The 25792-nt window shown below is 67.6% G+C and overlaps 1 protein-coding gene across 2 annotated transcripts; it reads left to right on the forward strand.

The window, feature by feature from the left end:
* Positions 1826 to 25497, forward strand: COL20A1 (collagen type XX alpha 1 chain). Of its 2 annotated transcripts, none has more exons than XM_021077584.1 (37): positions 1826 to 1875; positions 2774 to 2865; positions 4394 to 4504; positions 5818 to 5961; positions 6330 to 6473; positions 6710 to 6832; positions 7654 to 7812; positions 8095 to 8214; positions 8713 to 8877; positions 9391 to 9555; positions 9791 to 9960; positions 10147 to 10276; positions 11052 to 11194; positions 11366 to 11489; positions 11635 to 11774; positions 12387 to 12516; positions 12742 to 12884; positions 12991 to 13123; positions 13464 to 13606; positions 13763 to 13892; positions 14824 to 14862; positions 15527 to 15665; positions 17459 to 17601; positions 17804 to 17913; positions 18291 to 18449; positions 18556 to 18633; positions 19147 to 19233; positions 19900 to 19953; positions 21909 to 22004; positions 22090 to 22143; positions 22236 to 22289; positions 22558 to 22611; positions 23251 to 23322; positions 23722 to 23757; positions 23866 to 23932; positions 24142 to 24288; positions 25333 to 25497. In XM_021077584.1, exons 2-37 carry the CDS (start codon positions 2784 to 2786, stop codon positions 25356 to 25358), a joined length of 4014 nt encoding a protein of 1337 aa, XP_020933243.1. In that variant the 5' UTR covers positions 1826 to 1875; positions 2774 to 2783; the 3' UTR covers positions 25359 to 25497. The 2 variants fall into 2 exon arrangements, with proteins under 2 accessions (XP_020933243.1, XP_020933244.1); XM_021077585.1 differs by having other exon boundaries at positions 14827 to 14862.

Raw genomic sequence — 25792 nt, forward strand, 5'->3', positions numbered from 1 at the left:
GGGGTGCAAGAAGATGGGGAGAAGGGCTTCTTAGAGACCGTCTGGGTGGGGGGGTCCCGGCGGTGGGGGCCCTTCCCTTTGCACCTCCTCTGGTCCCCCAGCCCTGCTGTGTCCTGACCCCAACGCAAGGTCTGAAGGGCCCGGGAGTGTCAGGGAAGCTGCACTCAGCACCGAGGGCTCAGTTGCAGCTCCTGGGGCCACCTCCCACCGCCGCCTGCCCTGCCCCTTGGATGAGGCTGTGACAGGTGATGCGGGCTCACCCCGCAGGGCCGGCCTAGCTCCGTCCTGCCCTGAGCCATGACCCTGGGCAGCTGGCGGTCTGGGTGAGCCCCGAGCCTGTTGGCGGGACTGCGAGACCGCAGGGACTCAGGTGGGCACATAGGTGGGGGCCGGCCAAGATCTCCCAGTGTGCGTGGGTGTGCACACGTGTCCCCAGTGCCAGTGAGCCGGGGCGGGGGGAGCGTGGCGGACACGGGAGGTAAGGGCCATTTGCTGGCCTCTGCTCAGGTCTGCAGGGCCCGCCTGCTCGGCAGGTGTGGGTCTCAGGACCCCCAGCACCCAGTGCTCGGCATCCGCCAGCCCCGCCACATCCCCGCATCCAGCCCTGGGGCTGCGTGCTTGAGTGGCTCCCAGAGCACAGCACGTCTCAGAGCTGCCTTCACACTGGGGTCCTCGGCCCCCTCCCGGCTTGAGGAGTGCCCACTGCCAGGCAGGACCTGGGGGCCAGGAGGGCCTCTGAGCACCCGGGACAAGGCCGGGGAGCTGGCTGGATCCTGCTGCGGCCACATGGGGGCTGAGGGTCTGGGGAGGGGGATGGGAACCCCATGGCAGTGGGGAAGGGCTCCACCCCTCTGGCAGCGTCCAGCCCCCCACCCTTCCTCCCAGCCCCTCCCAGCCTCCAGCGAACACCCAGCTGGCAGCCCAGGGGCCTGACCGTGCCCACCTCCCCAGGCACCTCCGCCAGTGGCAGAGGCCAGGGTGGGCCCTGGCAGCCCCAGACACGTGCTGCTCGGGGCTCAGGGGGAGGAACTGGTCAGGTCCAGCTTGGGGTAGGGCGCTTCTCGGGGGGCAGATCCTCAGGTCTGGTGGGGCACCAGCCAGGGTCCAACAGAGACAGGGGCTTGGGGCTCAGGCTGGACACCCCGACCACACACACTCTGGTTAGGGGCCCAGCCTGTGGGGTTGTTGGGGGTGGGGCTTGGCTGCCTTTGCCGGCTGGGAAGGGTCGGGCGGCAGGGCTGGCGTGGAGGAGGCTTCTAGGGTGGGCCCCGGGCCCAGGAGAGACCACGTGGGGCTCGGTTTAGGGTCCTGGGTCCTGGAGCGATGCTGGATGAGGGGGGAGGCTGTGGAGGCTGGTGCGACCCCCGGGTCCAGGGGCTGCTCCAGGCTGTTCCCATCCCCATGCTGCCAGGGACCCCAAGCCCGTGGCCCCCAGCTTGACGCCCATCTACACCTGGTGACCTGGATCCCTGCGGCGCCTGCCTCCCCTCCCCCGAGAGCCCCTTTGGGACAGACCCTGTGCAGGAGGGGAGGAGCGGTTGGCCCCTCGGCGCGCTGATCCCTGCCCCGCGGGGCTGCGGGTCCCTCGTGCTGAGACTTCTGTGTCCCCCACTCAGAGCTGCCCTGGGCGGCAGATGGGAAGAATGAAGAGCCGGGAGGGTGGGCAGGGGGTGGGCCAGGGCGGTGACGTCGGAGGAGAAGGGCCTCAAAAGCCGTGGCCGCCTGTGACTGAAGCAGGACCAGGGTGGCCAGGACTTGTGGGGACCAAGGGGCGCCACCCTTGGACGGGAGCCGCCTGGGAGGGTGGGTGGGAGGGGCCAGCAGGGGATGCTCCCAGGGCTGTGATCCGAGAGTGACCTTGACTTTCAAGAAAAGGTAAGGGGAGCTGAGCTTCTGGGGAGGGGCCGGCAGGACCCAATGCATAGGGGGGGCAGGGGTCCGGCCCCCCAGGGCCACCGGGTGGAGGACGGCAGATGCTGTGGGGGTCCTGTTCACAGCCATGACCGCTCTGCCGCCGGGAGGATCCTGCCAGGTTTCTGGGGAGGGGAGGGGTCTGGCTTCAGAGCGTGGAGCAGGAGGATCCAGGAACAGGGAGCCCAGGTAACCCGTGCCTCATCCTCAAGCCCCTCCACAGCCCCGAGGACCCCGTGAGGACGACTGCCCTGGATGTGGCTCGGCTGGGGGTGGCCGGGGGCCTGAGGTCCTGCATGTCCCCTTCTGCAACCCCCCAGGACCCAACCCCATTTTCAGGGCTTCCCTCTCCCTCATGGAGAGGCCAGGCCTGGGGCTGGTGTCCTGGGGAAGGGGGGTGATTCTCAGCCAGGACACCCCTTCTGGGGCAGAACAGCCAGGGTCCTGCTCAAACTAGGGTTCCAGTCCCAGCTTCGACGCTGCCCGGGACTGCAGGCCGGCCGCCCCCACCCGGCCTTGGTTTCCTCCCAGCGCCTTGGCCCTGAATTGCCACCCCGGCTGGTCTAACGACAAGCAGTGGCCAGGGCCCCGGGCTGGTCTGTGAAGGTCCCAAGGGCGGGATACAGAAGCTGTGACGGGGCCGGATGCGTCGGGGGTGGCTGGAGGGCTCGCCCCTGACCCGGGAGGCCCCTGCCTAGGCCTGTGGGGTGCTGGCCCCTGAGGACAGGAGGGTGGCTGGCTGGAGGCCTGCGGCGTGGGCTCAGCCTCCACCCAAAGGGTGCAGACGATGGAGCTCTGGCTTCAAGGTCAGCAAGGGGAGGACGGACGGATGGACAATGGCTGAGCGCGTCTCCTCCTGCAGGCCCGGCACCATGAGCGTCTGCGCGCGCCGCCACCTCAGGGTCGGCCTCTGTCTGTGGCTGGGTGTCACCCTGGGACTCGGCCAGGGACAAGGTGAGGCCACGGGTGGAGGGCACCCCACCCCCTGCCTGCCCTCCCGGCCCCCGGGGCCACACTTGCCCAGGGCAGAGACCCCAGGGCGGGACACCTGCACCCCCAGTGCCTGCTGCTCCGGGAACAGGGGCTCAGTGAGCAGAGACTTGAGCAAGGACAGCCGTGCCCACGCCTGGCCCCAGAGGTGGCCTGACCTCTGGCCGCACGGCCGACCTGTTAATCGGCGCTTCTTGGTGTTTTCTGTTGGTTTTTTTAATAAGTTATTAACACACTGTGCATTTAATTCCGCATTCGTGTCTTTTAAATGCATGTTTTAAAAAAATAATTCCACAAATGCGTTTTCAACGTGGATGTTTTAAACAGCAGAATCTAGAGAAAGTGGCTCCTCCGAGGAGAAGCCTCAAGGTGCCCCCTCTGCAGGCCCTGCTCCTAAGCTCACTTAAGGCACCACACCCCAGCTCCCGGTCCCCACGGGTCGCGCTCCATGAAGCCTCCTGGGCGGCTGCGATCCGACCGACTGCTCCCCATCGGGCACTGGGCCTTCCCCTGTGTCCCTTTCGGGGTAATGGCCCCTGCTCTCTCCTGGCACCCCCCCCCCCAAGGCCCTGACCTCAGACCCGGAGAGCAGCTGGGCGCAGGGAGACAGAGGCCCTTCCAGAGGGGCCCTGCTCACAAGCAGCTTTTCACAGCCCCCACCCCCGAGACATTCCTGCCTTTCAGCCCAGGCTCCGGGGAGAGCGGGGCCCATCCGGGGACCCTCCTCAGCTGTGCCACGCTCTGAAGCAGGCATTGTGTCTGCGTGGGCTCCCCCAGCCCAGCCCCCTGCGTCCCCGCCCTCAGTGGAGCAGCCAGAAGAAGCCCGTCTCTGTTCCCATTTTCCAAAAATAGGTGGCCCTCCCCACGGGGCCCCCGGACGCTTCCCCTGGAGCTCGGGCTGTGCCTCGGGGCTCAGGTCCCCACAGCCCCTTCCTCCTCCCAGCACAGCCACGCACCCCATCCTAGGGCACCCCCTCACTCCAGGGCACCCCCAACCCCAGGGCACCCCCATCCTCCAAGGCCCCCGTCCCAGGGCACCCCCACCCTCGTCAGTTGTGTCAACCTAGAGGTGACCTTGGCAGCTGGGGTCTGCAGCTGCACAGCTGTGCGTCCAGCTGTCTGGACTCAAGCAGGGGAATCCGGGCTGGGTGGCAGCTGCTGCGTTGGCTCAGCGCCGGCATCTCCCGTGGGGCAGTTATCGTGGCTCCCGGATGCTGACCTCAGCCCGCTTCACCGGGCGGGGCCTCCAGGATGGCAGCAGCCTCCCCTCAGCGGAGCGGGACCCTCTGGGCGGCCCGGTCCTCCTTCAGCCCCAGGGGGGCCACCTGTCATCAAGTCCCCCCCACCCCAGTGGGACTGGGTCCCCTCTGACCTCCAGGGGCTGCAGCCCCCTCAGACACTGGGGACGGGCCCCACTGCGCCTCTCCAGGCCCCCACAGCTGCTTGGGGGTGGTTTAGGGGTCAGTCCTGACCACCTGCTCTGCTTCCCTAGCGAGCGGCCGCCTGAGGCTGGCGGTGCTGCCTGAGGACCGGCTACAGATGAAGTGGAGGGAGTCAGAGGGGAGCAGCCTCGGCTACCTGGTGCAGGTGAAGCCCATGGCAGGTAGGGGCCTGCGCCACCCCCTCCGTGCGGACCGACGTGACAGCTGTCGGCAAGGCGGCCGCTGTGCCGGCTCCTCTGTGATTCTGCCCTCCCTTCTCTCCATGTGCCCCACGAATCCGGGGAGGTCGTGGTAGGGGAACAGGGGCTTTAGCGTCCCTGCCTCTGGGCCCCCGCGCCTGGCACACGTGGAAAGCATCCATCAATGACTTTGAAGAACAAGGACCCTTCTTAAGCTCAGAGCTTCCGGACTCTGCCAGCGCCCAGTGCACGGCTTCCCGGTCTCAGGCCGCATCGCACAGGAGGCGGCAGAGGTGCCCGTAGGCTCAGTGAACACCTCCAGATAGGACTAGAGCTGCGAGTGCAAAACCTTTTACCGAGCAGGGGTTTGACACCTGCGGACCAGCCCACGATGCGGGCGTGTGATTGCCGAGTGGGCACGCCGCCGGACGCAAACACGGGCGGAGCCCTGTTCCCGGAGCGGAGGCCCCCACCGGCTCTGCCCCCGCGCAGAGCCGCCTTCCTGACTTGACTGTAGTTTTGCAACATTTTCACTGAGCCGGGCTGGTGCACCTTACGATTCACGTCTTTGACCCGCGCTGAGCTCGTGTGCATGCGCGCACCGATCCCGTTGCCTACCCGGGAGCCCGGCCGGTCCCCCCACGCCGTGGAAGCGTCTTTCTCTGGTTTCTCACCGACGTTGCTGTGCACCTGAACCCTGCACCAGCGCGGGCACGGGCCGAGTCACCATGTCTTCCCAGCAGACAGGCCTTTCCGCCCTGAAGGCGCCTCATTACCTCCCGGGGCGCAGGTGGGGGGGCTTCCCAGCATCTCCTTTCTGTGACATCCATCCTGCTCCACCAGGGGGCGCTGCCGCGCAGCACCTTCCTCCACGGGCCGCTCGGCCGTTCTTGGCTCTTCCATTTCATTTGTGTCATTTTTAAAAACTGATTCTATTGCAGTAATCGATTCACCAGGTGTGTTCATTTCTGCTGTACAGCAGAGTAACTCACTTATACGTATATATTCTTTTCCATGATGGATGTAAATACAGCCTTTTCAGGGCCGCACCCATGGCACTCGGACGTTTCCAAGCTAGGGCTCGGATGCGAGCCGTGGCTTTAGACTCCACGTACAAGTGACGTCATCTGGGGTTCGTCTTTCTCCGTCCGACTCGCGGGGTCCTGTCCCCTTTGGCACCGTTTCTTTGCTTTAGCGTAGACTCGCGGAGTTGCCGCTGCGGGCGTGCGGTCCAGCCCCCTGTGCGGGGGTGGGTGGGGCCGGCTCCTCCAGGCTCACCCTTTCCCCCCACCCAGGGGACCCGGAGCAGGAGGTCATGCTGACTACCAAGACCCCCAAGGCCACCGTGGGGGGCCTGAGCCCCTCCAAGGAGTACGCAGTGCAGATCTTCCAGCTCACGGGCTCAGGGAGCGTCCTGCTGGCTCGAAGGGAGTTTGTGAGTAAGTCCCTCTCGGAATGCGTGTGTGTGTGAGTGGGTGCGTGTTTGCGTGCACGTGTTTGCATGTGTGTGTGCACCTGTGCACGTGCGTGCGTGCTTGGGTGTGCACGTGTGTGTGTTTTCTTGTGTGCATTTGTGTGTGTGTGCATTTGCACCTGTGCCGAGGAGGCTGGAGTTGAGCCTGGGCAGCACCTCAGGCTGGGAGCCTTGAACCTGGGTTTGAGTCCCGCAGCCGCCTAGAGCCTTGCCTGTACCTGCGGCGCTGCCTGGGGGCCCGTCCCCCCAAGGGGGGTGGGGGGGGTGCAACCCCCAGGCCTGTGTTCTCTCCCTGGGCAGCAGGGCCCTGACAGCCCTCGCATCTCTCCATAGTCGAGGATTTGAAGAGTAACTCCGTGAGCAGCAGCGGCTGGAGGCCCCTGGGGGCAGCCCTGGAGCCCACCCCCTCGCACTTGGCGGACCCAGACCTTGAGCCCCGAGTGGCCTTGGCCTCAAGCCAAGACCCACCCGCACTTGGTGGGTGGAGGTGGGGTGGGGGCGAGGCCCTGGGAGGAGGGCGTGGTCTTGGGCTTCTCCCGTCTCTTCCTCCAGGAAGCCCTCCGGCTTTATTTAAGCTGGGCTGCCACACTCCTGCCTCACTAATCGCACTGGGGAAGGTTATCCGCTGGGGGCATCCTTGGGGCCCTGGAGCCTGGCCCACTGCCCGAGGGCGGCAGGTGAGAGGTGACACTGCTGTGACCCTCTTCCCCCAGAAGGGCCTGGCAAGGAGCTGCACCCAGCCAGCGGCCCCAGGGGGGCGGCCCCTGCTCAGCCCACCTCAGACCTGAGGGAGCAGAACCACACCCGGGCCTTGGCTGGAGGGAGAAGGAAGCCAGGTAGGACAGCCAGGGTGCCAGCCTCCGTGGGCTCCCCGGGCGTTTCCCAGGAGGCCCGACAGCAGGGCTGTGCCTCCTCCACAGCCTGGGATGGGAGGGGGAGGCTCCTTCCTTAAACAGACACATCCCCCTCGAGTGGAGTCCTGGCGCCTGGCCCCCCTGTTTCACAGCAGACTCTGGGCCTGCCAGGATGCTCTCCCCCACAATGCAGGGCCTTGACCCCTGGCTCCGGGGCTCTGCTGAAGGGACTGGGTGCACAAAACCCAGGGACCCAGATCGAGGGCCGTGGCTTTGCCTCCAAGAAACTCCTGGGTCCCCGGGACAAGCCCCGGCTCCAGACGGTGAGGCCTCAGCCCCGAGAGGGCAGCAAGGGCGGAGCTGCCCGGCGCTGTCCTCGGTGTTGCCGCCGCCCACCCCAGCTGCACCTGCTGGGTAGCCTCTGCCTGCTGTGCCTGGTGTCGGCCGTGAGGAAGGTGGGCACGCCCCATAGCCAGTTGCGTGGTGACCAGCACTGCCAGGCTGATGGACGGCAGCGGCGCCAGAGCCGCTGGGTGCTCTCTTAACCACCTCTGGGGTCTTGGAGGGGTGGCCACGATGAGCTGAAGTTCACGTGGGCTTTTCTGAGTCTGATGAGACCCTAGCCCCTGCCCCCCTCCCCGTGCTCAGCTGCCCACCTCATGTGACCCCACGGCCCCTCCCCTCCACCAACCCCACGGAAGGAGGTCCTGGGGGCCAGGGCCCGGCCGGGAGCTGCCCAAGGTTCTGTGGGGGCCCCGGACCTCGCTCAGCATCCCACCTCCCTCCCTCCCCTCCCGCCCCAGCCGGCCCCCAGTTCCGCTGCACGCCCCCCACGCCTGTGGACATGGTTTTCCTGGTGGACGGGTCCTGGAGTATCGGCCACAGTCACTTCCAGCAGGTCAAAGATTTCCTGGCCAGCGTCATTGAGCCCTTTGAAATCGGGCCAGACAGAGTCCAAGTAGGTGGGTGCCAGCCCCGCCCTGCTGCTCCGCCCGGTGCGGGTCTCAACTCCCACCAGACCCCAGCACAGGCGACACTTGGGCCAGTAGGGGAGGAGGAAGGCAGCCTCTGGGACCAGTGCGAAGTTCCCACTCGGCCAGGCAGGGGGTAGGGTGCCCACCTGCACTGGTGGGACAGCTGGCTCCTGGGGCACGTCGTGTAGAAGGTGGGGCTCTGCAACGTGCCCTCGCTGGTGAGCCAGGCAAGGCTGGGTGCCCAGCAAGCCCCACCCGACCTCCCCCCAGGCCTGACTCAGTACAGCGGAGCCCCCCAGACCGAGTGGGACCTGAACGCCTTGGACACCAAGGAGAAGGTGCTGGCAGCCGTGCGCAGCCTCCGCTACCGCGGGGGAAACACGTTCACAGGTCTGCCTGCCCGGCCCCACCCTCGGGTCCACTCGGGTCTTGGTCCTGAAGCCCCCCTCTGTCCTGGGGTCCGCCCCTCACATCCCCCCCAGATTTGGAAACTTCACCTGTGAACCACGCCCAAATGCTGTGTTCACGCTTTTGCAAAGGGCAAATCCGCCGCGTTTATCTCTGGTGGACGTGGTGTGTCAGGCGGTCCTGCCGAAACTGAGCGGCTCCTCCGATGCGTCGAGGCTCCTGGGGGGGTGGGGTCCTGCCAGGGGCTCAGGGGTGGCCCCGCTGGAAGGGTGTCCCTTGGGTGTCTCCTCAGCAGATCCCTCGCCCCACAGCACAGTCCCCCCCATTCTCGGGCCCAGGGCCTCACCGCTCAGGGCACTGGGGCAGCTGCTCAGCAGCGGGTATGGGATGGTCTCTGGGTGGCTTTGAGAGCCGGAGCCGGGGTGTCCCTGCCCTCGGGGTACTTGGGGCCGCCTGCACTCTGTTCTCCCTGCGCCCAAGGCCTGGCCCTGACCCATGTGCTGGAGCGGAACCTGAAGCCCGAGGCGGGGCTGCGTCCAGAGGCGGCCAAGCTGGTGACCCTGGTGACAGACGGAAAGTCCCAGGATGATGCCCGCACGGCCGGCCAAGCGCTCAAGAGTCTGGGCGTCCATGTCTTTGCTGTGGGTAAGCAGTTCCGGCTCCCCTCCGGGGTCCTCACGGCGGGGTGGGTCCCGTGGCCTCTGAGGCTCAGCCCTGCTGTGAGGACCTGAGCCCCTGGCTGCGTGGCCCCGGGGAGGCTGCCACTTGCCAGCGTTGTTTGTAGACCCCTCTGTGGGCCTCACTCAGCCCCTTAGCTCTGTCCCCTGCGAAGGGACCTCCAGACGTTGGGGGGTCCTGGAAGCAGAGGCCCTCCTTGGTGCCCCACCCCAGCCCCCGGGGGCGCAGGACCTCCAGGAACGCACACTGACCTCCCTCCGGCCCCAAGCCCCACAGAGACCCAGGTGGGCACGGCACAGCCCCCAAGGGGCCTTCGGGGGTCCATCCCCACCTTGGCCCAGCCCCTCTCTCCCTGGGGCCCGGCCAGGCGACGCCATCCCGCAGCCCGCGGGGACTTCGGTCTGGGGCTTGGACCGATGGGGGACTTGGGCAGGGGCTCACTGTGGACAAGGGCGCTGAGGCCCGCCCGGCCCGCGGCAGGCGTGAAGAACGCCGACGAGGCGGAGCTGAGGCTCCTGGCGTCCCAGCCGCTGGACCTCACGGTGCACAGCGTGCAGGACTTCCCCCAGCTCGGCGCGCTGGCCGGCCTGCTCAGCCGCCTCATCTGCCAGAAGGTCCAGGGCAGGAGCCCGCGAGGGGACCCAGGTGAGTGGGTGGGGGTGATGCCCGGGCAGGGTCCGTCCCCCTGGCCGCAGCCTCAGTGGGCCCTGCCCGGCCACTCCGGGCAGAGGGACAGGGGACTCTCTGGACCCACTCCCACCGGCTCTCACCTCTGAACACCCGGGGACACCTGTCCTTCCTGCAGTGGCCGCCAGGGGGAGCAGGCAGAGCCGCTGACGCCAGCTGCCCGCTGAGGCCTTGGCATCCTGCTCCCTCCCAGTTACACCAGCAGCGGCTGCCCCGGCCCTGGACCCCCTTTCCGCCGTCACCAACCTGGTCGTGACCCGGGTGACCTCCTCCAGCATCCACCTCTCCTGGACCCCAGCCCCGCAGACACCCCTCAAGTACCTGATCGTGTGGCAGCCTTCCAAGGGCGGCGTCCCCAGGGAGGTGAGAGGTGACCCTGTGCAGACGGGGCTGCAGGGAGGCGCACCCAGGACACCGCCGTGGAGGAAGAAGAGCAGGGTGGGGGGCACCCACCTGCGGCCTCAGAGCCCCCAGACGGCGCGGGGTGGGAGCAGGATGGGGCCTCCGCCCGCCCGCACCCTGTGCCCCACCCCACCTGCTCCTGCGCAGGTGGTGGTGGAGGGACGCGCCTCGTCCGCGGAGCTGCACAACCTGAGCCCCCGCACGGAGTACCTGGTCTCCGTGGTCCCCGTCTACCAGGCCGGGGTCGGCGAGGGCCTGCAGGGCCTGGCGACCACAGGTGGGTGGGCGGGGGTGGCCCCGGGCTAAGAGTTGTAGGGGTGTCCCGCCTGCAGCCCCCCTCGGAGCCTGACACCAGCGAGGGCCACCTCCCACGCGCTGTGACCGAGGCTGAGTCCTGGGCCTCTCTGACCCTCGGTGTCTTCTGAGCACTGGGGACGCCGTGCGTGTCATCACTCCGGCCACAGCTGGGACCCATGATTCTCACTGCTCACGCTGTCTAGCCCCTCCCCGCCCGGCCTGCAGGCCCCCAGGAGCCGCAGTGAGCAACCCCAGATTTAAGGGGTACGCCCCGCAGTTTTACGGGGTACATCCTACAGCTCACCCGTTGGGATTGTACAGGCCCCAGCTTTCTGTGTTTCACAGCATCGTGTACCCATCACCCCAAAAAAAAACCCCACACCTGAGAGGTCGCCCCAATCCACCCACAGCCCCTCCCACCCCTAATGTGCCTGCTGCCCAGACCCTTGGCCTGCGTGGGACCACACGGCATGAAGTCCGCGCCTGGGAGCCCAGCCCTCCCTCCCTCAGGGCATCCCTGGCGGCGGGGGGGGTCTTGTCTCCCCAGGGCTGTGAGCCCGAAGGCTGGCTCAGGGTTAGGGTTAGGGTTAGAGTTAGGGTCAGACGGACTTACAGTTGTCTGTGGGCCCCCCGCCCAGGTTGGTCTCCCCCTGCCACCGTGTCGCCATCAAACACACCTGGCCTGAGCTTGCCGCCCCTTGTCCCTCTGGTCTGTGGGTCTGTGCTGTGTTTCTAAAGCCCCCCGCCCCCCCCAGCACCGCTGCCCCCACCTCAGGCACTGACCCTGGCCACAGTGACGCCCAGAAGCCTCCGCCTCACCTGGCAGCCCTCGGCAGGGGCCACCGAGTACCTGGTGCGGTGCTCACCTGCCTCCTCCAAGGGCGAGGAGGGCCGAGAGGTGCGGCGGGAGAGCGAGCTGGGGGGCACCCAGTGGGGGGAGCTGCAGGGCAGCCGGGGGGGGCGCTGGGGGGTGGGGCAGCCAGGAGGGGGAGCTGGGGGGCAGCTGGGTTGGGGGAGAGCAGGGCAGGGAAGCGCAGGGGGCAGCCAGTGTGAGTGACCGTCCCTGCAGGTGCGGGTGGGGCGGCCAGAGGTGCTGCTGGACGGCCTGGCCCCGGGCAGGGACTACGACATCTGGGTGCAGAGCGTGCGAGGTGCAGAGAGCAGCGAGGCCCAGGGCATCCGCGCCAAGACCTGTGAGTGCCCCGCCCTTCAGGCTGCTGGCACTCTGGGCCCCCCAAGCCCCCCATGGGGCTCCCGTCCTGGCCATCCCCTGCCCTGGCCATCCCCCCCCGCCCCCACACGCCTGGGGAGGTCCTGAGGCCTTGGTATGCTCTGCAGCCGCCCTGGGACCCCCGAGACACCTGAACTTCTCGGACGTGAGCCATGATTCGGCCCGCGTGTCCTGGGAGGGCAGCCCGAGGCCCATACGTCTGGTCAGGGTCAGCTACGTCTCCAGCAAGGGTGGCCACTCCGGACAGGTGAGAGCAGGCCCTGTCGCAGCCCGAGGCGCGGTGCTGTCCAGGGGTGGGGGTGTCCACACAGGACGCAGCATCCTCAGTGCCCCCTCCAGGCACCCTGCATTCGGGGTCTCCCCAGGCACCCTGGCCAGCACAGGGGAGCAGAGGGCAACCTGACCCCGCCCCGCTGTGTGGGCCCGTCTTGGGGGGCAGACACGAAGCAGAGCATTTTACAGAGACTGTATGTGACAGCATGTGACAGGTGTGCGGGGGCTCCTGGCATCACAACAGGTGAAAATGCCAGCTGGCTGAACTGTTTGAAAGAGTAGGAACTGGGGTACCCTCCTGGCTTGACAGGTTCAGGATCCAGCATTGTCACTGCTGTGGCAAGGGTTTGATTCCTGGCCCAGGAACTTCCACAGCCACAGTCACGTTCAAAAGAAAGAAAGAAAGAAAGAAAGTGGGGGCAGGTGGGCGAGACCCCACCCCAGTGCACGGGATCCGGCATCCCCTCCCCTGACTCCCCAGTCTGGGGCTGGTCATGGGGCCTTCCTGGCCGGCAGATCCTGAGCCCGGCTCTCCCTCTGGGGCCGGCTGCCCCCTCCCCAGCTGCCTGTGTCCCCACCCCTGCAGACAGAGGTTCCCGGGAACGCCACCTCGGCCACTCTGGGCCCCCTGTCCTCCTCCACCACGTACACAGTCCGTGTCACCTGCCTGTACCCCGGGGGCAGCTCCTCCACACTGACCGGCCGCCTGACCACACGTGAGTGTCCCCAGGCCACCTCCTTCTGCTCCCCTGGGCAGTTCGAATCAACACATCTGCTCAGTGTCTGCTCTGTACGGCCCCGAGCCAGGGGAGGACGGTCACCTGGACAGGTGTGATGACAGGGCACAGGCCAGTGCCCAGCCCACAGCCCGTCCTGGGAAAGGGGGACCCTGGCATAGCACGCGGGGACGGGGGGCCCCAGCCTCCGTCTCTCTCTTCCAGGGAAAGTCCCCAGCCCGAGCCAGCTGTCAGTGACAGAGCTGCCCGGGGACGAGGTCCGGCTGGCGTGGGCGGCCGCAGCGGCGTCGGGGGTGCTTCTCTACCAGATCACGTGGACGCCCCTGGGAGACGGGAAGGCCCATGAGGTGTGGGGGGAGGAGACGCCCCCGCCCGGGCCCTGGCTCAGACCCCCTGCTGCACCCTGTCAGCACACCGCTCCCCAGGGCGGACACGGGTCCCCGCTCTCGGCAGGTCTCTGTCCCAGGGAACTTGGGCGCGGCCGTGCTGCGCGGCCTGGGGAGGCTCTCGGAGTACGACATCACCGTGCTGGCCTACTACAGGGACGGGGCCCGCAGCGACCCCGTGTCCCTCCGCTACACCCCCCGTAGGTGACCCTGCTCTGCCCCGGGTCCCCAGCTCCGTGGGCCCAGGACCCCAGACTCCCAAGACGGCCCGTGGGCAGCTCCCCGCGTCTCGGACCCCGCACCTGACGGCTCGGGTCCATGGGAGGCCCCCCAGCACCGAGCCCTCCAGCCAGGCATCCCCGGGGTGGCCGAGGGTCCCAGTCATCTGGGGTGACATAGGTCCAAAGACAGTCCTGGAACTCGCCTGGTGGCCATCCGTGCCGAGGCCACTGGGCAGTGTGGCCTGGGGGGCGTGGTGAGGGCTGTGGAGTGGTGGGGGTGGTGCCATCTGAGGCCCCCACCCCCGTGCTCTCCCCACAGTCAGCCAGAGCCCGCCATCCAACCTGGCCTTGGCCTCTGAGTCACCCACCAGCCTGCGGGTCAGCTGGACGCCCCCGAGCGGCCCTGTCCTCCACTACCGGCTCACCTACGCGCTGGCCTCAGGCTTGGGGCCCGAGAAATCGGTGGGTCTCAGGAGCCAGGAAGCTGTCGCCCTTTGCCTACCCCTGGGCCCACCCTGTCTGTCGAGGGGCCCACTCTTCCGTGGGCCGGACACACGGAGAGGGAGCTGAGAGGCCCAAGTGAGCAAAGATGCTCAGGGGACCCCCCCCCGCCCCCAGATCTCCGTTCCAGGACCCAGGAGCCACGTGACGCTGCCTGACCTGCTGGCAGCCACCAAGTACAGGGTCCTGGTCTCAGCCGTCTACAGAGCAGGGGAGAGCATGGCCGTGTCTGCCACGGGCCGGACGGGTGAGTGGGCACCACGCTCCCAGCCCCCGGTGGATCCCCAGGAGCAGAGCTGGCGGGGATGCTCAGCAGGACCCCGTGTGCAGCCCCGTGCTGCAGAGCTTAGCGGAAGGGAATGGGGTTTCAGGTGAGACCTTCCCCACTGAAACACCAACCGCTGGCCTGAGGGGTAAGGCCACAGCTGTCCAGCTGCATGCGTGCCGGCGGCCGTGGAGGGGACCGCGGCTGCAACCTGGCCTGCAGAGGCCCAAGGGGGGCCGGGAGCATGGGGCAGCCTGCAGAGTGGGGACGTGGGGGCAGATCCCAGCTGGGTGGCCATAGCAGAGCCCAGAGCCCACACCAGGCAGCCCGCTCTCCGGGCAGCCGTCGGCCCTGGGCCAGGGCACAGCCAAGAGGAGCCTTTGCTTCCGTTTTGTTGTTCCCGCTGGCTTCCCTGGATAATCAGACTCCCGGTGCTTCCCCAGAGGCCAGTCAGCCTTCCTGGCCCAGCTTCCCTCTGTGTCCCCTCCCCGGGGTGCCCTGCTTTGGGCCTGAATGCCTCTGGGGACGGGGACCTCACTACCTGAGGCTCAGCACCTTCCCACGGTGGTGGGGAGCACTTCCCGCCCCAAGGGCCCCAGCTCCTGCGGCACTCACCTGGAACACTTCCGAGCGCCACGTGGTGCCCGCGGGGGAGCAAGCCTGCGGAGCCCAGCCCCAGGACGGCGGTGCCCCCGGTGGGCACGTCCACACGTGGGGCATCCCCTGGCCCGGCCGCCTGGAACACATACCTCTCGGGGTGCAGCCCCAGTGGGAGCCCCTCGGCCGGGTGCTGCCTTCCCGGGGGTGGAACCTGGAGCTGCAGGACACCATCTCTGTCCCTCGCCGTCCCTGAGGGCACGCGGTCCAGCCACGAGGGGCCCTCCTCCCTGACCCTGACTCGTCCCACTCCCAGCAGCCTGCCCGGCCCTCCGCCCCAACAGCTCCCTCCCAGGTAGGTCCTGCCCTTGGGTGGTGGGAGCTCCCTCCCGGCCCCACCCACTCCTCCGGGTCCGCGTTCGGGAGGGTGGCCTGGCATCTGGGTCCTGGGCACATCGGAGGACCTTCAGGCAGGCAGGGCGGGACCCTGGGGGTTCGCTGGTGCCTTTATTCCTGCTTCAGGGTGGAGGTTACTGAGGCCTGTCCAAGGCCACCTGTCCGAGGCTACGCCTGGGACGGTGGCAGGGCAGAGCCATGCTGGGGGCCCTGGGTCCCGTGTGGCCCCCATGAGCCTCCGCTGATCAGGAGCTGGGCGGGCGAGGAGCCAAGCCTGGGGCCACTCCGCATCTTTGCTGCTCGTGGATCTGAGACGGTCCCCAGAGGGGGCGCTGACTGGCGGGCACAGGCGTGGTCGGGGAGACCCGCCCGGTGGGGGTGGGGGGTGCGGCGGCCTGTCCGGAGGGCGGAGTCCCCCGCGGGATCTCCGGCTGCTGGGCGGGGCCCCCTTGCGGTGGGCCGTGGGGTCAGGAGGCTGAGCCCGGCCCCCGGCCGGCCGGCCATCGGCTGGGAGCTCTGGCCTCGGCTTGCCCTGCCTGCTCCTCCGACCCCAGACCGGGGCCTCCTGCCCTCCGCCCCTGCCCCCCTCCCCTCTGAGGCTCGCTGCCTGGCCCCCGCCGCAGGCTTTGACCTGATGGCGGCCTTCGGCCTGGTGGAGAAGGAGTACTCCGCCCTCCGCGGCGTGTCCATGGAGCCCTCGGCCTTCGGCCCCGCCAAGACCTTCACGCTCTTCAAGGAGGCTCAGCTGACGCGCCGGGCCAGGTGCGGGCAGGGGGGTGTGACCCGAGCGGGGCAGGTGCAGAGCAGGAGGCGCCCGCCCCGTCCCGCAGAGCCTCCCGGAGGTGGGGGGCCCCGGGCTCAGGGCTCTGCCCCCCACAGCCGAGCAGGCAGCCAGCCCCGGGCACGCAGGCTCCAGGAAGTGATGCAGGTTCCTCTAGGGGGTGGGCGGAAGGTCCTTGTCCCCAGAGGAGGGTCCTTGTTCCCTGCGGCCCAGGGGCTGACCGCACCTGCAGACTCCCAGGCAGGCACCGCCAAATTTGTCTCGGCTGAAAACGCCTGCCTCCTGTGTGCCTGAGTTTGATTCGGCAAGCCTGCGACTATCCGGGGTGCGTAAGAAACCCCAGTTTGTGACTGACCACGAGCAAGGCTCGTGGGGACCCTGAGGCCGGCCAACTACCCGGCTTCGTGGTGGGAGACGCCCTGGGTCGCCAAGTAGAATTTCCACCTGCAGAGCCGTTGTTCTCGAGTTAAAATATTTTAAATCGCGAGGGTAAATCACAGGCTTTATAGCAGCACTTTGGAAAATACACAGTGTGTCGTTCTGCAAACCCGCCCCACGCGACCAGGATCCAGGGCAGTTTACACAGCCTGCTTTCTCTCTGACGCAGGCGGGTGGGGCGGCCGCGGGCAGGTGGCCTCGTGCGGCCTGTCCCTGATCTTGGCTGCGAAGATTCCCCACGACCTGCTCCCAGTTGTGTGTCCGTGGAGGCTGGTTGGCAAATTTCACTTTTCGTGTAGGGGCTGAAGCCTGCCTCTTCCCCCGCAGCCCCTCCCGACCCAGGCCTTGATCGGTGGTTCTTTACCCGGGCGGGTGGCCCTGGGTACCCGGAGCCCTGAGTTTAAGCTTCCCTGGCCTCTGCCCATCGGGGCCTGGCTCCACCCTCGCAGTCAATCTGCTGTGCGGCAGCCGCCGATGCTGAAGGCTGCGGTGCCTCCTGCAAGTGGGGTTCTCCCAGGGCCTCACAGGGCAAGTGGGTGCCTCCTGTTTGTCCTTAGGGAGCTCGCACCCCAGGAGGTGGGGGCAGATCGTCCTGCAGGCGCGGTCACCCAGCACAGGCGCAGTCAGCCAGCACGGGAGGGGTGACCCCACACGGGAGAAGCCCTCCCCCATGACAGCTGTTACGAATGGGCCTCCGGGCTAACAAGAGTGACGGGTCCCTCCTGGGTCAGGAAGGCTCCCCCAGGAGGTGGCAGAGAGCAGGACCCGGAGAGAAGGGGGTGGGCAGGGCTTGCAGGGAAAGAGCAGCCCGTGCCAAGGCCCTGGGGTCGGTTTGCTTACGGAATTGGGGCACTGGAGCTAGGCTGGGCTTGCAGGCCCTTGGTCACCCCAGGAGAGCACACAGGGAGGCGGCTGGGCATTAGAGCATTTAACTGGGTGGCTCGGGACCCTGGTCCCTGCCTTCCCCACCCCCAGTGCCTTCTGTCTGAGCAAGTCCCAAAGGCAGAGCTGCCTCTGGGCTTGTGGCTTCCTGGTCGCCAGGAGACAGGCCCAGAGTCACCTTTGTGGGGACCCCGGCATCCTGCCCACCCAACAGAGACCCTGCAGGGACCAGCACGGGTGCTGCGGTGGTGGAATGGCCGCGGGCTCTTGCGGCCCCAGGGGTCCGGGGCTGCTTGAAACCCCAGCCCGGGGAGAGGGTCTGCCCCTCTCACCCCGTGTTGCTCACAGGGACCCCGAGGCAGGAGGCCCAGCCTGGCCCGAGGACCCCGCTTTGCAGTCCCGAGGGTCCGGCCCCCTCTCGGGCTCGTGGCCACCCCCTCCTGTGCCCCCACAGTGACATCCACTTGGCCGCCCTCCCGCCGGAGCACACCATCGCCTTCCTCCTGCGCCTGCTCCCCGAGACGCCCCGCGAGGCCTTCGCTCTGTGGCAGGTGGCAGCCCAGGACTTCCAGCCCGTCCTGGGGGTCCTGCTGGACGGTCAGTTGTGGGGGGAGCGGTGGGCCCCGGTCTCCCCTTGAAGGCAGGGATGCTTGGCAAACTCTGACGTTTGGGGTGCCTGGGGCTTTGCACACCTGTCGTGGCCAGCCCCCCCAGAACCCCCCCAGCCTCTGCTCTGCCCTGGGAGGGCCTCCCGTCTTCCACACCAGAGGGTCTCACAGGCTCCTTGCCCGGCCCCCAGCTGGCAGAAAGTCGCTGACCTACTTCAACCGGGACCCCAGGGCCACCTTGCAAGAGGTCACCTTCGAGCTGCCCGAAGTGAGAAGGATATTCTTCGGGAGCTTCCACAAGGTCCCAGAAGTTCCCAGAACGCCCGCAGTGCATGTGCCCCCCAAGTTCTGGGTGGACCCACCCCGGGCCTCTGCCCGTCACCATGCCCCCGCCCCCGCCGACTGCTAGAACGTTCCGTGAGGGTCACGTTGCCCCCGCAGTCCCTCTGCCCGGACGCCCTTGCCGTGACTGTGGTGGAAGAGCTCGCAGCCTCCTTCCCGGCCCCGCATGTCCCGGGAGGGCCTGCGGCAGGTCTCACCTGGCCCATCCTGCAGGGAAGCCAAGGCCACCCTCCTGACCCCAGCCCCAGGGGACGGTCATCTCGCCACCCCCGCTCTGGCCCTGGCCTTGGGGCCGAGGAGGGGGAAGCGTGTCCTGACTCCCATGGTGCCTCCCAGGTGCACGTGGCCGTGGGCCACTCCAAGGTCAGGCTCTACGTGGACTGCCGGAAGGTGGCCGAGAGGCCCGCCGGGGAGGCTGGCGACCTGCCCGCCGAGGGCTTTGTCACGCTGGGGAGGCTGGCTAAGGCCCGGGGCCCCCGGAGCAGCTCAGCCTCGGTGAGCGCAGACCTCGTCCTGCGGAGCCAAACCAACCCGGGGAGGCGGAGCCCCTTCCAGCCACTGCCCCAGCTGCCCTGGCAACCCTGCTCCTCCCTCTCCGTAGTTCCAGCTCCAGATGCTACAGATTGTCTGCAGTGACTCCTGGGCAGAGGAGGATGGGTGCTGCGAGCTGCCGGCATCGGTAGGTGGCAAGAAAGCAGAAGAGTCTGGGAGTAGATGGGCCATTCAGGTCATCACAGCTCAGAGAAATCAGGGCAGGCTTCCTGGAGGAGGTGGTCCCAGGACCCAGAGCTGGAGCTCAAGGCAGCTGGATGGCTGTGCTGGAGGCCCTGGGGCAAGCAGGCTGGAGCAGGCCCGGGAGCCCCCAGCGCCGGGGGCTGGCTGCTGTCACACACTCTGGGCCACTGCCCTTTCCTACGGGAGCAGGTGCGGGCCAGGGTCCTCGCCCACTGCCCTATGCGCCCAGGCTGGGCTCCGCCATGTGGGGACCTGTGAGGAAGTGAGAGGGGCTCCTGTCCAGGGCTTGTGCAGGCAGCACGGGCGTGGAACCCAGGACCTGGTCCTACCCCTCACCCCCGGCCCCCTGAGGTGGGTTTAGGGTTCCCTGGGCCCCGTGTCACGGACACCCCGAGCGCTGGGGTCAGACGGGGCTGAGGAGCGAGCTCCCTTGACGCCAGCGTTTCCTTTCTCCCAGAAGGAGGGAGGCGCCTGCCCTGCCTTCCCACCCGCCTGTGCCTGTTCCTTGCAGACCCCCGGGCCCCCGGGCCCCCAGGGGCCTCCGGTGAGTCCAGCAGCTCCTCCCCGGGGTGACCAGGGACTCCTGGCAACGGCTCGCTGCCAGTGGTGGCGAGGGCGGCCCCTCCCCACACCCAGCAGCCGTGCCAGGCCTGCAGACCGAGCAAAGACCTCACGAGCCCCGCTCCCTCGTCCGCCCCCGGCGCGCGATGCCCCTCCTGGCCAGCCCTTCCCTCCTGCTGGGTCCCCTCCCCAGCCGTCCCCTCCAGTGTCGAAACCCATGTTTCCCCTGGGGTGGGGGCCCTGGACGGGCGGGCTGGAGGCGGCCGGGCCATGGTCACGGCCACAGTCAGCTTCCGTCCTGGGCGCTCTGGGCCATGGGGCAGCCTGGGGGCCCTTCCCCAGGCCCCCGGGGAGGCGGCTGCGGGCCAGGGTCCCCCTGCGGTGCAGATCCAGACCCTCCAGCGGCCTGAGGCTCCAGGACCCACTGCGGTTGGTGGGTCACAGGCCTCAGCAGGACGGGAACACAGACCCGCCTGAGCCAAGTGTCCGGTAACCAGGGCTGCGGGGGTGGTTGCAGGACATGCTCCCCCTGAAGCCCCTTCCTCTTCCCGCCTAAAGACGGGCACTGGAGTCCAGGGCGTTGCTGGGGGGCCGTGAACACCCCAGCCTGGGCGGGAGCCGTGCCCAGCCCTGCTTGTTCCCTTTGCAGGGTCCTCCTGGGAGGAACGGAGCCCCAGGAGAGCAGGGCTTCCCAGGGCCCAGGGTAAGTCGGGGGGTCCTGGGGAGCTGGATGCGGGCTGAGCCCCACGCAGCCCAACCCAGTGGGGTGCGACGCCCTCCCCCCGGGGCCTCAGCCCACGGAGCGCGCGGCGGGCGGGCCACCGGATGCGCGTTTTCTGCCTTCCCGTGACCCCGCTCACAGCGCCTCCGAGCCCTTCCCACGTTGCCGGTATCTTCTTGTTGGACGTGGGTCCGCCGACCCTGCTCCGCTGGCTGATTTCCCCTCTTCACTCTTCGCGGCTCTGGGTTTTACGGAAACATCGGTGCCCTGAGTTGTGGCTCGTTCACCAAGTGGTTGCCTTTTGACTTGGTTTATGACGTGTGTCTCTGTGCAGATTTTAAAATCGCCCTTGCCTGGGAGTCCCCTGTGCACAGCAGGTTGGGGGGCCAGCTTGTCCCTGCAGCAGCTCGGGTCCCTGCTGTGGCGCAGGTTGCACCCCGGCCCCGGGAACTTCCACGCCCGTCTAGGCAGCCTCACCGTCTGTCTTCAGCTCTTGACATTCGTATCATATTGAAGGGCCCTCCGTCTGAGGAGAGCATCTGCCCGTGGTTCCCAGGAGGCCCTTCAAACACGGAGATGTCAGTCCATCTGAAGTTACTGTTTAAGCTGTGGGGGACGCCCCCCCTTCCCCCCCAGACTCCTGCCCCGACGTGTAAGCCCATTTATCCAGTAGCTCGTTTCCCTCCCTCACGCCAAATGCCTCTGTCACGTCACAAGCTTTCCAGACTCCAGAGTCCAAACAGGGACGTCAGACGCTGCCTGGGCACCTGCCGTCCAGGTGGAAGCTGGACCCACCCCGTGTGCAGCTCCGCCCTCAGCCTCCCTAAGCCCTCGCCTCTGTGTATGATTTTGGCCCCTAGTTCCTCCTCAGTTACCTTCTTTGCCATGGGTTTTTATTTTCAGATGTTGGCTTTCTTGGAATTTCCCGGTTTAAGTCTGCATCACCTCCGAAATACCACTTCAGGGTCTCCGTTCCGATTTTTTACTGCTCTTTGCTCTTCTGGTGTCGGTGCCACTCCAGAGCCTGTCAGAGACCCGTGGCGACAGCTGGTGTGCTCAGCTAGACGCCCTGGGAAGGCTTCTGGTGTTTGACACAGAGGGCGCTGCCGGCCCGGGGCTGGGACCGATCAACTTTGCCACGTGGTGGTCAAACCCTAACCTCGTGTCATTAGAAAAAAATCAAGAACAGATGTTAAGTAAGATGTGGTGCTTCCTGGGGAGTTCCCGGCGGGGCGCAGAGCAAACGAACCCGACTGGGAACCATGAGGACGCGGGTTCAATCCCTGGCCCCCCCGCTCAGTGGGTGAAGGATCCGGTGTGGCTGTGGCTGGGGTGGAGGCCGGCGGCTGTAGCTCCGATTCGACCCCTAGCCTGGGACCCTCCATATGCCGTGGGTGTGGCCCTAAAAAAGAAATGCGGTGCTTCCTCAGCTGCTGTGGACACAAGGAGATAATTTCTCCGAGTTTGGTGTGCGTGATCTTGTCTCTCGCAAATCCCGGCCTCTTCCCGCCACAGTTAAGAGCCAGCGCGGTCCCTGAGCCCGTCGCCGCCCACTTGACCTGCTCCAGGCGTCCGTCCGTGTGCTCGTGTTTTCTTTAGGATTTTCGCGACGAAGTTCGCAAATGGGGAAGCCTGTGGTTTTCTGTGTTGAATTTGGTGCGTTGATAGGCTTCCTTCTCAGCGATTATTGGAGAGCAGTCTTTCTTTCTTTCTGTTTTTTTTTAACTGCAAGTCAAGCGGTTTGAGCCGCGCTGGTGTCCCGGTCGCCTCGAGGTTTGGCAGACTGTTCCCGAGTCTGGGATCGGGGCTCTGTGCTGGCCCGTGGAGAGTCAGCCCAGGGTCAGACCCGGTGCCCCGCCTGGGTCTGGAGGCCTCGGGCGCCGGGGCTGCGGGAGGGGCCCCGTGTTTCTCAGCCCCGCCCACCCCTGTGCTTCTAGGGGGAGCCCGGGCCACCTGGACAGATGGGACCCGAGGGTCCTGGAGGTCAGCAGGGGTCACCAGGCACCCAGGGCCGAGCCATCCAGGGACCTGTGGTAGGTGTTGCCTACCCCTGCCCTGCACCCCCCGTCCCAACGCCCTTCCCCGTTGCTCTTGCTCCTCAGTCCGTCTCCCCTCCAGGGTCCACCAGGGGTCAAAGGAGAGAAGGGGGACCATGGACTCCCCGGCTTGCAGGTAGAGGGCCGGCCGCACCTGGGGCGGGGATACGGCCTCCTCTGGGTCGGACCTGGGCCTCAGCCTGGCCGGCTGCCTCTGTTCTATTCCAGGGTCACCCCGGCCTCCAGGGCACCCCCGGGAAGGCGGGCATCCAGGGACCAAAGGTGGGAGAGGAGCCCGCCCAAGAGGGTCTCCAGACAGAGGCTGGGGGCTTCCTTCTCTGCCCCGCACGGGAGCCCCACCCCATCCTGCCCGGGCCCAGTCCAGCCAAGGCGGAGGGAGCGCCAGTCCACACGGCCCGGGGCAGGTGTGGCCACTGCCTGGGGCGGGGGGCACAAGCGTCTCCCCCCTCCCAGGTGTGGGTTTGGGGTCATCGTGGGAGGGGCGGGCGGGGTAGCTGCCCAGGCCCAGCCCCCCTTCCTTTGCCCTCAGGGAATGAGAGGCCTGGAGGGGACTGCTGGCCTGCCTGGACCCCCTGGCCCTCGGGTAGGCACCACCTCCTCCAGGAGGCCCACCCCGCCCACCCTGCCCACACCCTCCAGGGTCCCTCCCTCCGGGGTCTCCAGGGCTCAGGAACACGGCAGCAGCCCCCCCGACCCAGCCCCACAGGGGGCGCGTTGGTAGAAACGCCGTGTTTGTGCACCCCAACAGCACACGCAGGAGGGGCCTGCGAAGGGTGGATGGTGCATCTGGATTTGGGACGTGGCCTGGGCCCCCTCGTCAGCCTCCAGGTGCCCCCACTGGAGGGCCAGGGCCACCGCCCCTCCCTGCTCGGAGTGGGAGTCCCCGACCAGCAGCCCAGACCCCGCCAGGGTCTCCTGGGGGTCAGCCTTGCTGGAGCCAGGGAGGCGGAGCTGCCCCTCCTGCCAGAGGCCTCCCCTCAGGGCCTGAGCCGTGGTTACCCCGACAATGGGACCAGAGTTGGGGAGGTTTTAGCTCCGAATCAGCGCCAGTGGGCGGGGGTGGGGGGTACTGCCCTGGGCCCAGGTGAGGACGCAGAGCCCGCGGGAAGCTGGGGACACGCTACAGGGGCTGGTCCGGGGCAAGGGGATCCAGACTGAGGGAGCTGGGGCTGAGGGAGGGGGCCAGACCCACGGGGGCTGCAGCCAAGTCTCACCTTTGCAGGGCTTCCCGGGCACGGCGGGGGCCAGGGGCAGCGGCGGGGAGCGAGGACTCCCAGGGGCCGTGGGGCCCACGGTAAGTCCCTTCCCCACACAGCCTGACAGCCGGACAGCGAGGGCTGGTCCCCGCTGACCACCCAGGGGCCTCCTGTGGCCACCACGAAGCTCAGGCAGAGAGCCTGAGACAGAGCAGGTGGGGGCGGAGGTGGGGCTTGGCCTCCAGGACCTGGGGGCAGACCTGGGCCTATAGGCCGAGTGGGGCTGCAGCCCATGGCGGGGGATGGGGGGGGGCAGTGAAGCCTGAGCCGGCCTGGCTGGTCCCTCTGCAGTGGGCAGGGCCAGTCCTCTGCCCCCTGGGACTCCTGGGATTTGTTCCTGCGTGAGGCCTGCACCCAGTGGGCGGGGCCCATGGGCGGGATCCAGGGGGCGAGGCCCGAGGCCGTGGGGTCCAGGCATTTCTTTTCCTCCCACTCAGGGGCTGCCAGGGCCCAAAGGGGAGCGAGGAGAGAAGGTGAGCATGGGGAGTCTGGGGTCCCAGCCCTTCCTGGGGGAGCACGGGCAGGCACTGACCCCCACGCTGGCCTAGCGGTCGGCCATGAGGCCCGCCTTTCTCTTGCAGGGTGAGCCACCGTCCCTGGCCACCATCTACCAGCTCGTGGGCCAGGCCTGTGAATCTGCCATCCAGGGTGAGTGGCCTGGCCTCCTGGTGAGGCCCCCAGAGCCTCCTCTGCCCCCACCCACCCATCTCCATTCCGGCCTGGGGGCCGGCAGGAGAGAAGCCCAGGCGCCCGGTCATTAGTGGACCCAGCCTCGTGGGGCCACGGAGCAAGGGAAGGGCCCGGAGGGTCCCCTCCCCCCACCCCTGCTGACCGCCCGCCCCTCCCTCCTCCACCAGCGCACGTGCTGAAGCTCCACTCCTGCTCCCACGAGGGCACCAGGCCGCCCATGCCCATCCTGGAGGCGCCCAGGGCCCTCGGCATGCGCAGCGAGGCCCGGCTCCCTGGAGGAGGGGGGCACGGTGGCCCCCGCCCCGAGGACAGAGGTACCGACCCCCTGGGGAGGGGTCTGGGGGACTGCGGCTCTTCCCCACGCCTGGGGCTGGTCACTGTGTGGGGCCCAGAACACCTGCTCCAGGCCTCTGGGTGGGGAGAGGGACGCCCTGAGCCCACTCGAAACTGGCTGCCTGGCTTCCTGGAGACCCCAGAACAGCCCCTTCTCCCATCTCCCAGGAAGCCTGAGCTTAGGTGCCCCCCCCGCCCCCGCGCGCCCTGTTCTGGGCTGGAGCTCAGCGGGAGGCTTGGTCCTGTGACCTTGTCCTGAGACAAGTCCATCTGACTGGGGCTGCAGCGCCGTTCCCGGCTCAGAGGCTGAGAGGTGGAGAGGCTGATGAGGGGAGATGAGCTGTGGCCTGGACAGGGTGCGGGAGGGGGAGGGTGTGGATGGGGGGGAGCCTGGTCCCAGGCAGTGTGCGGGTGGGAGAGAGGGCGCCTCCCCCCACTGCCTTTGCTGTAACACCCCCTGTCTGTACCCGCCCTTCCAGACAAGGCTAACGTGTGCTCTCATGACGCCCACTGTGGCCACCTCCCCCTCCCCCATCTCATGCTTAACCTCGGCCTCGGGGACAAAGATTAGTAATGGCTGGACCTGCTGCCCCAGGCCCGGGGGGGTTCAGGACCCACCTTCCTGGCTCAGAACAGGGCCCCCAGGAAAGAAAACGATTGCTACCCACACTCTCCTTCCCCTGGGAGGGACAGGGGGCCCTGCCCGTGGGAGGGGTGGGTGGCAGGGAGCCCAGGAGGAAGGCAGGTGGGTGGGGGAGCCCAGAGCCGGCCCGGTGGGCGCCAGGGAGGCCCAGGTCGGGGTCAGCTGGGCAGGGAGGCTGGAGCAGGTGTGCATGGGGGCGGCCCCTTGGCCCAGGCGGCCTGGGGGTGGGGGCAGGGGGCACGAGGGGCAGCACCCTGGGAGCAGCTCATGCAGTTGGCTCACAGTCCAGCGGCCCACGAGGCTGGGCAGGCTGGACAGCGTGTCCTGACAGGTGTCAGCTGTCCACCCACCCTCGGACCTGCCCACGCTTTCCTCCTGCCAGGACGGTCCCCCTGCTGCCCCGAGTGAGCCAGACCTTCCCCCCAGATCCCGGACACGGGGTGCAGCTGGAGCAGCCTGGACGTGGAGGGACAGGGGATGGAGGCCGAGCCTTGAAACCTCTTCTCTGCCCGTTTCCTGTGCAGATAAACAAGCACTTGTCAAGGAAGTGGCTGCTTGTTACTAGGGCCCCACGGTCCTGGCCAGTGCGGCCCAGATCCGCACCCTTGTCCCTCGGGGGGTGGCCACCCCCCGGCTTTGGCTCAAGGACCCTCCACCACGGTCTCTCTGTAAGCCTGAGACTCATCCCCCTTCCCACAAGGCCCCCGCAGTCCCCAGGCCCTGTTGCCACCCAGCCCGGCCCCTCCAGGCCTCCGTCCCCGCTCAAGGGGGCTCAGCCTCCAGTGCACCTTTATTTGGCGGCACCTGAGACGTGCTGAATTCCTGGGCCAGGGATGGAACCC

The sequence above is a fragment of the Sus scrofa genome, chromosome 17 (genome assembly GCF_000003025.6).
Source record: "Sus scrofa isolate TJ Tabasco breed Duroc chromosome 17, Sscrofa11.1, whole genome shotgun sequence".
In the NCBI taxonomy this organism is placed as follows: Eukaryota; Metazoa; Chordata; class Mammalia; order Artiodactyla; family Suidae; genus Sus; species Sus scrofa.

Bases quoted from the DNA above. Each gene is read 5' to 3' on its own strand.
- COL20A1 (XM_021077584.1), top strand. From the start codon at position 2,784: ATGAGCGTCTGCGCGCGCCGCCACCTCAGGGTCGGCCTCTGTCTGTGG. The intron at 12,885-12,990 runs GTGTGGGGGGAG...CGCTCTCGGCAG, and splicing joins GAGACGGGAAGGCCCATGAG to GTCTCTGTCCCAGGGAACTT. The intron at 15,666-17,458 runs GTGCGGGCAGGG...GTGCCCCCACAG, and splicing joins CAGCTGACGCGCCGGGCCAG to TGACATCCACTTGGCCGCCC.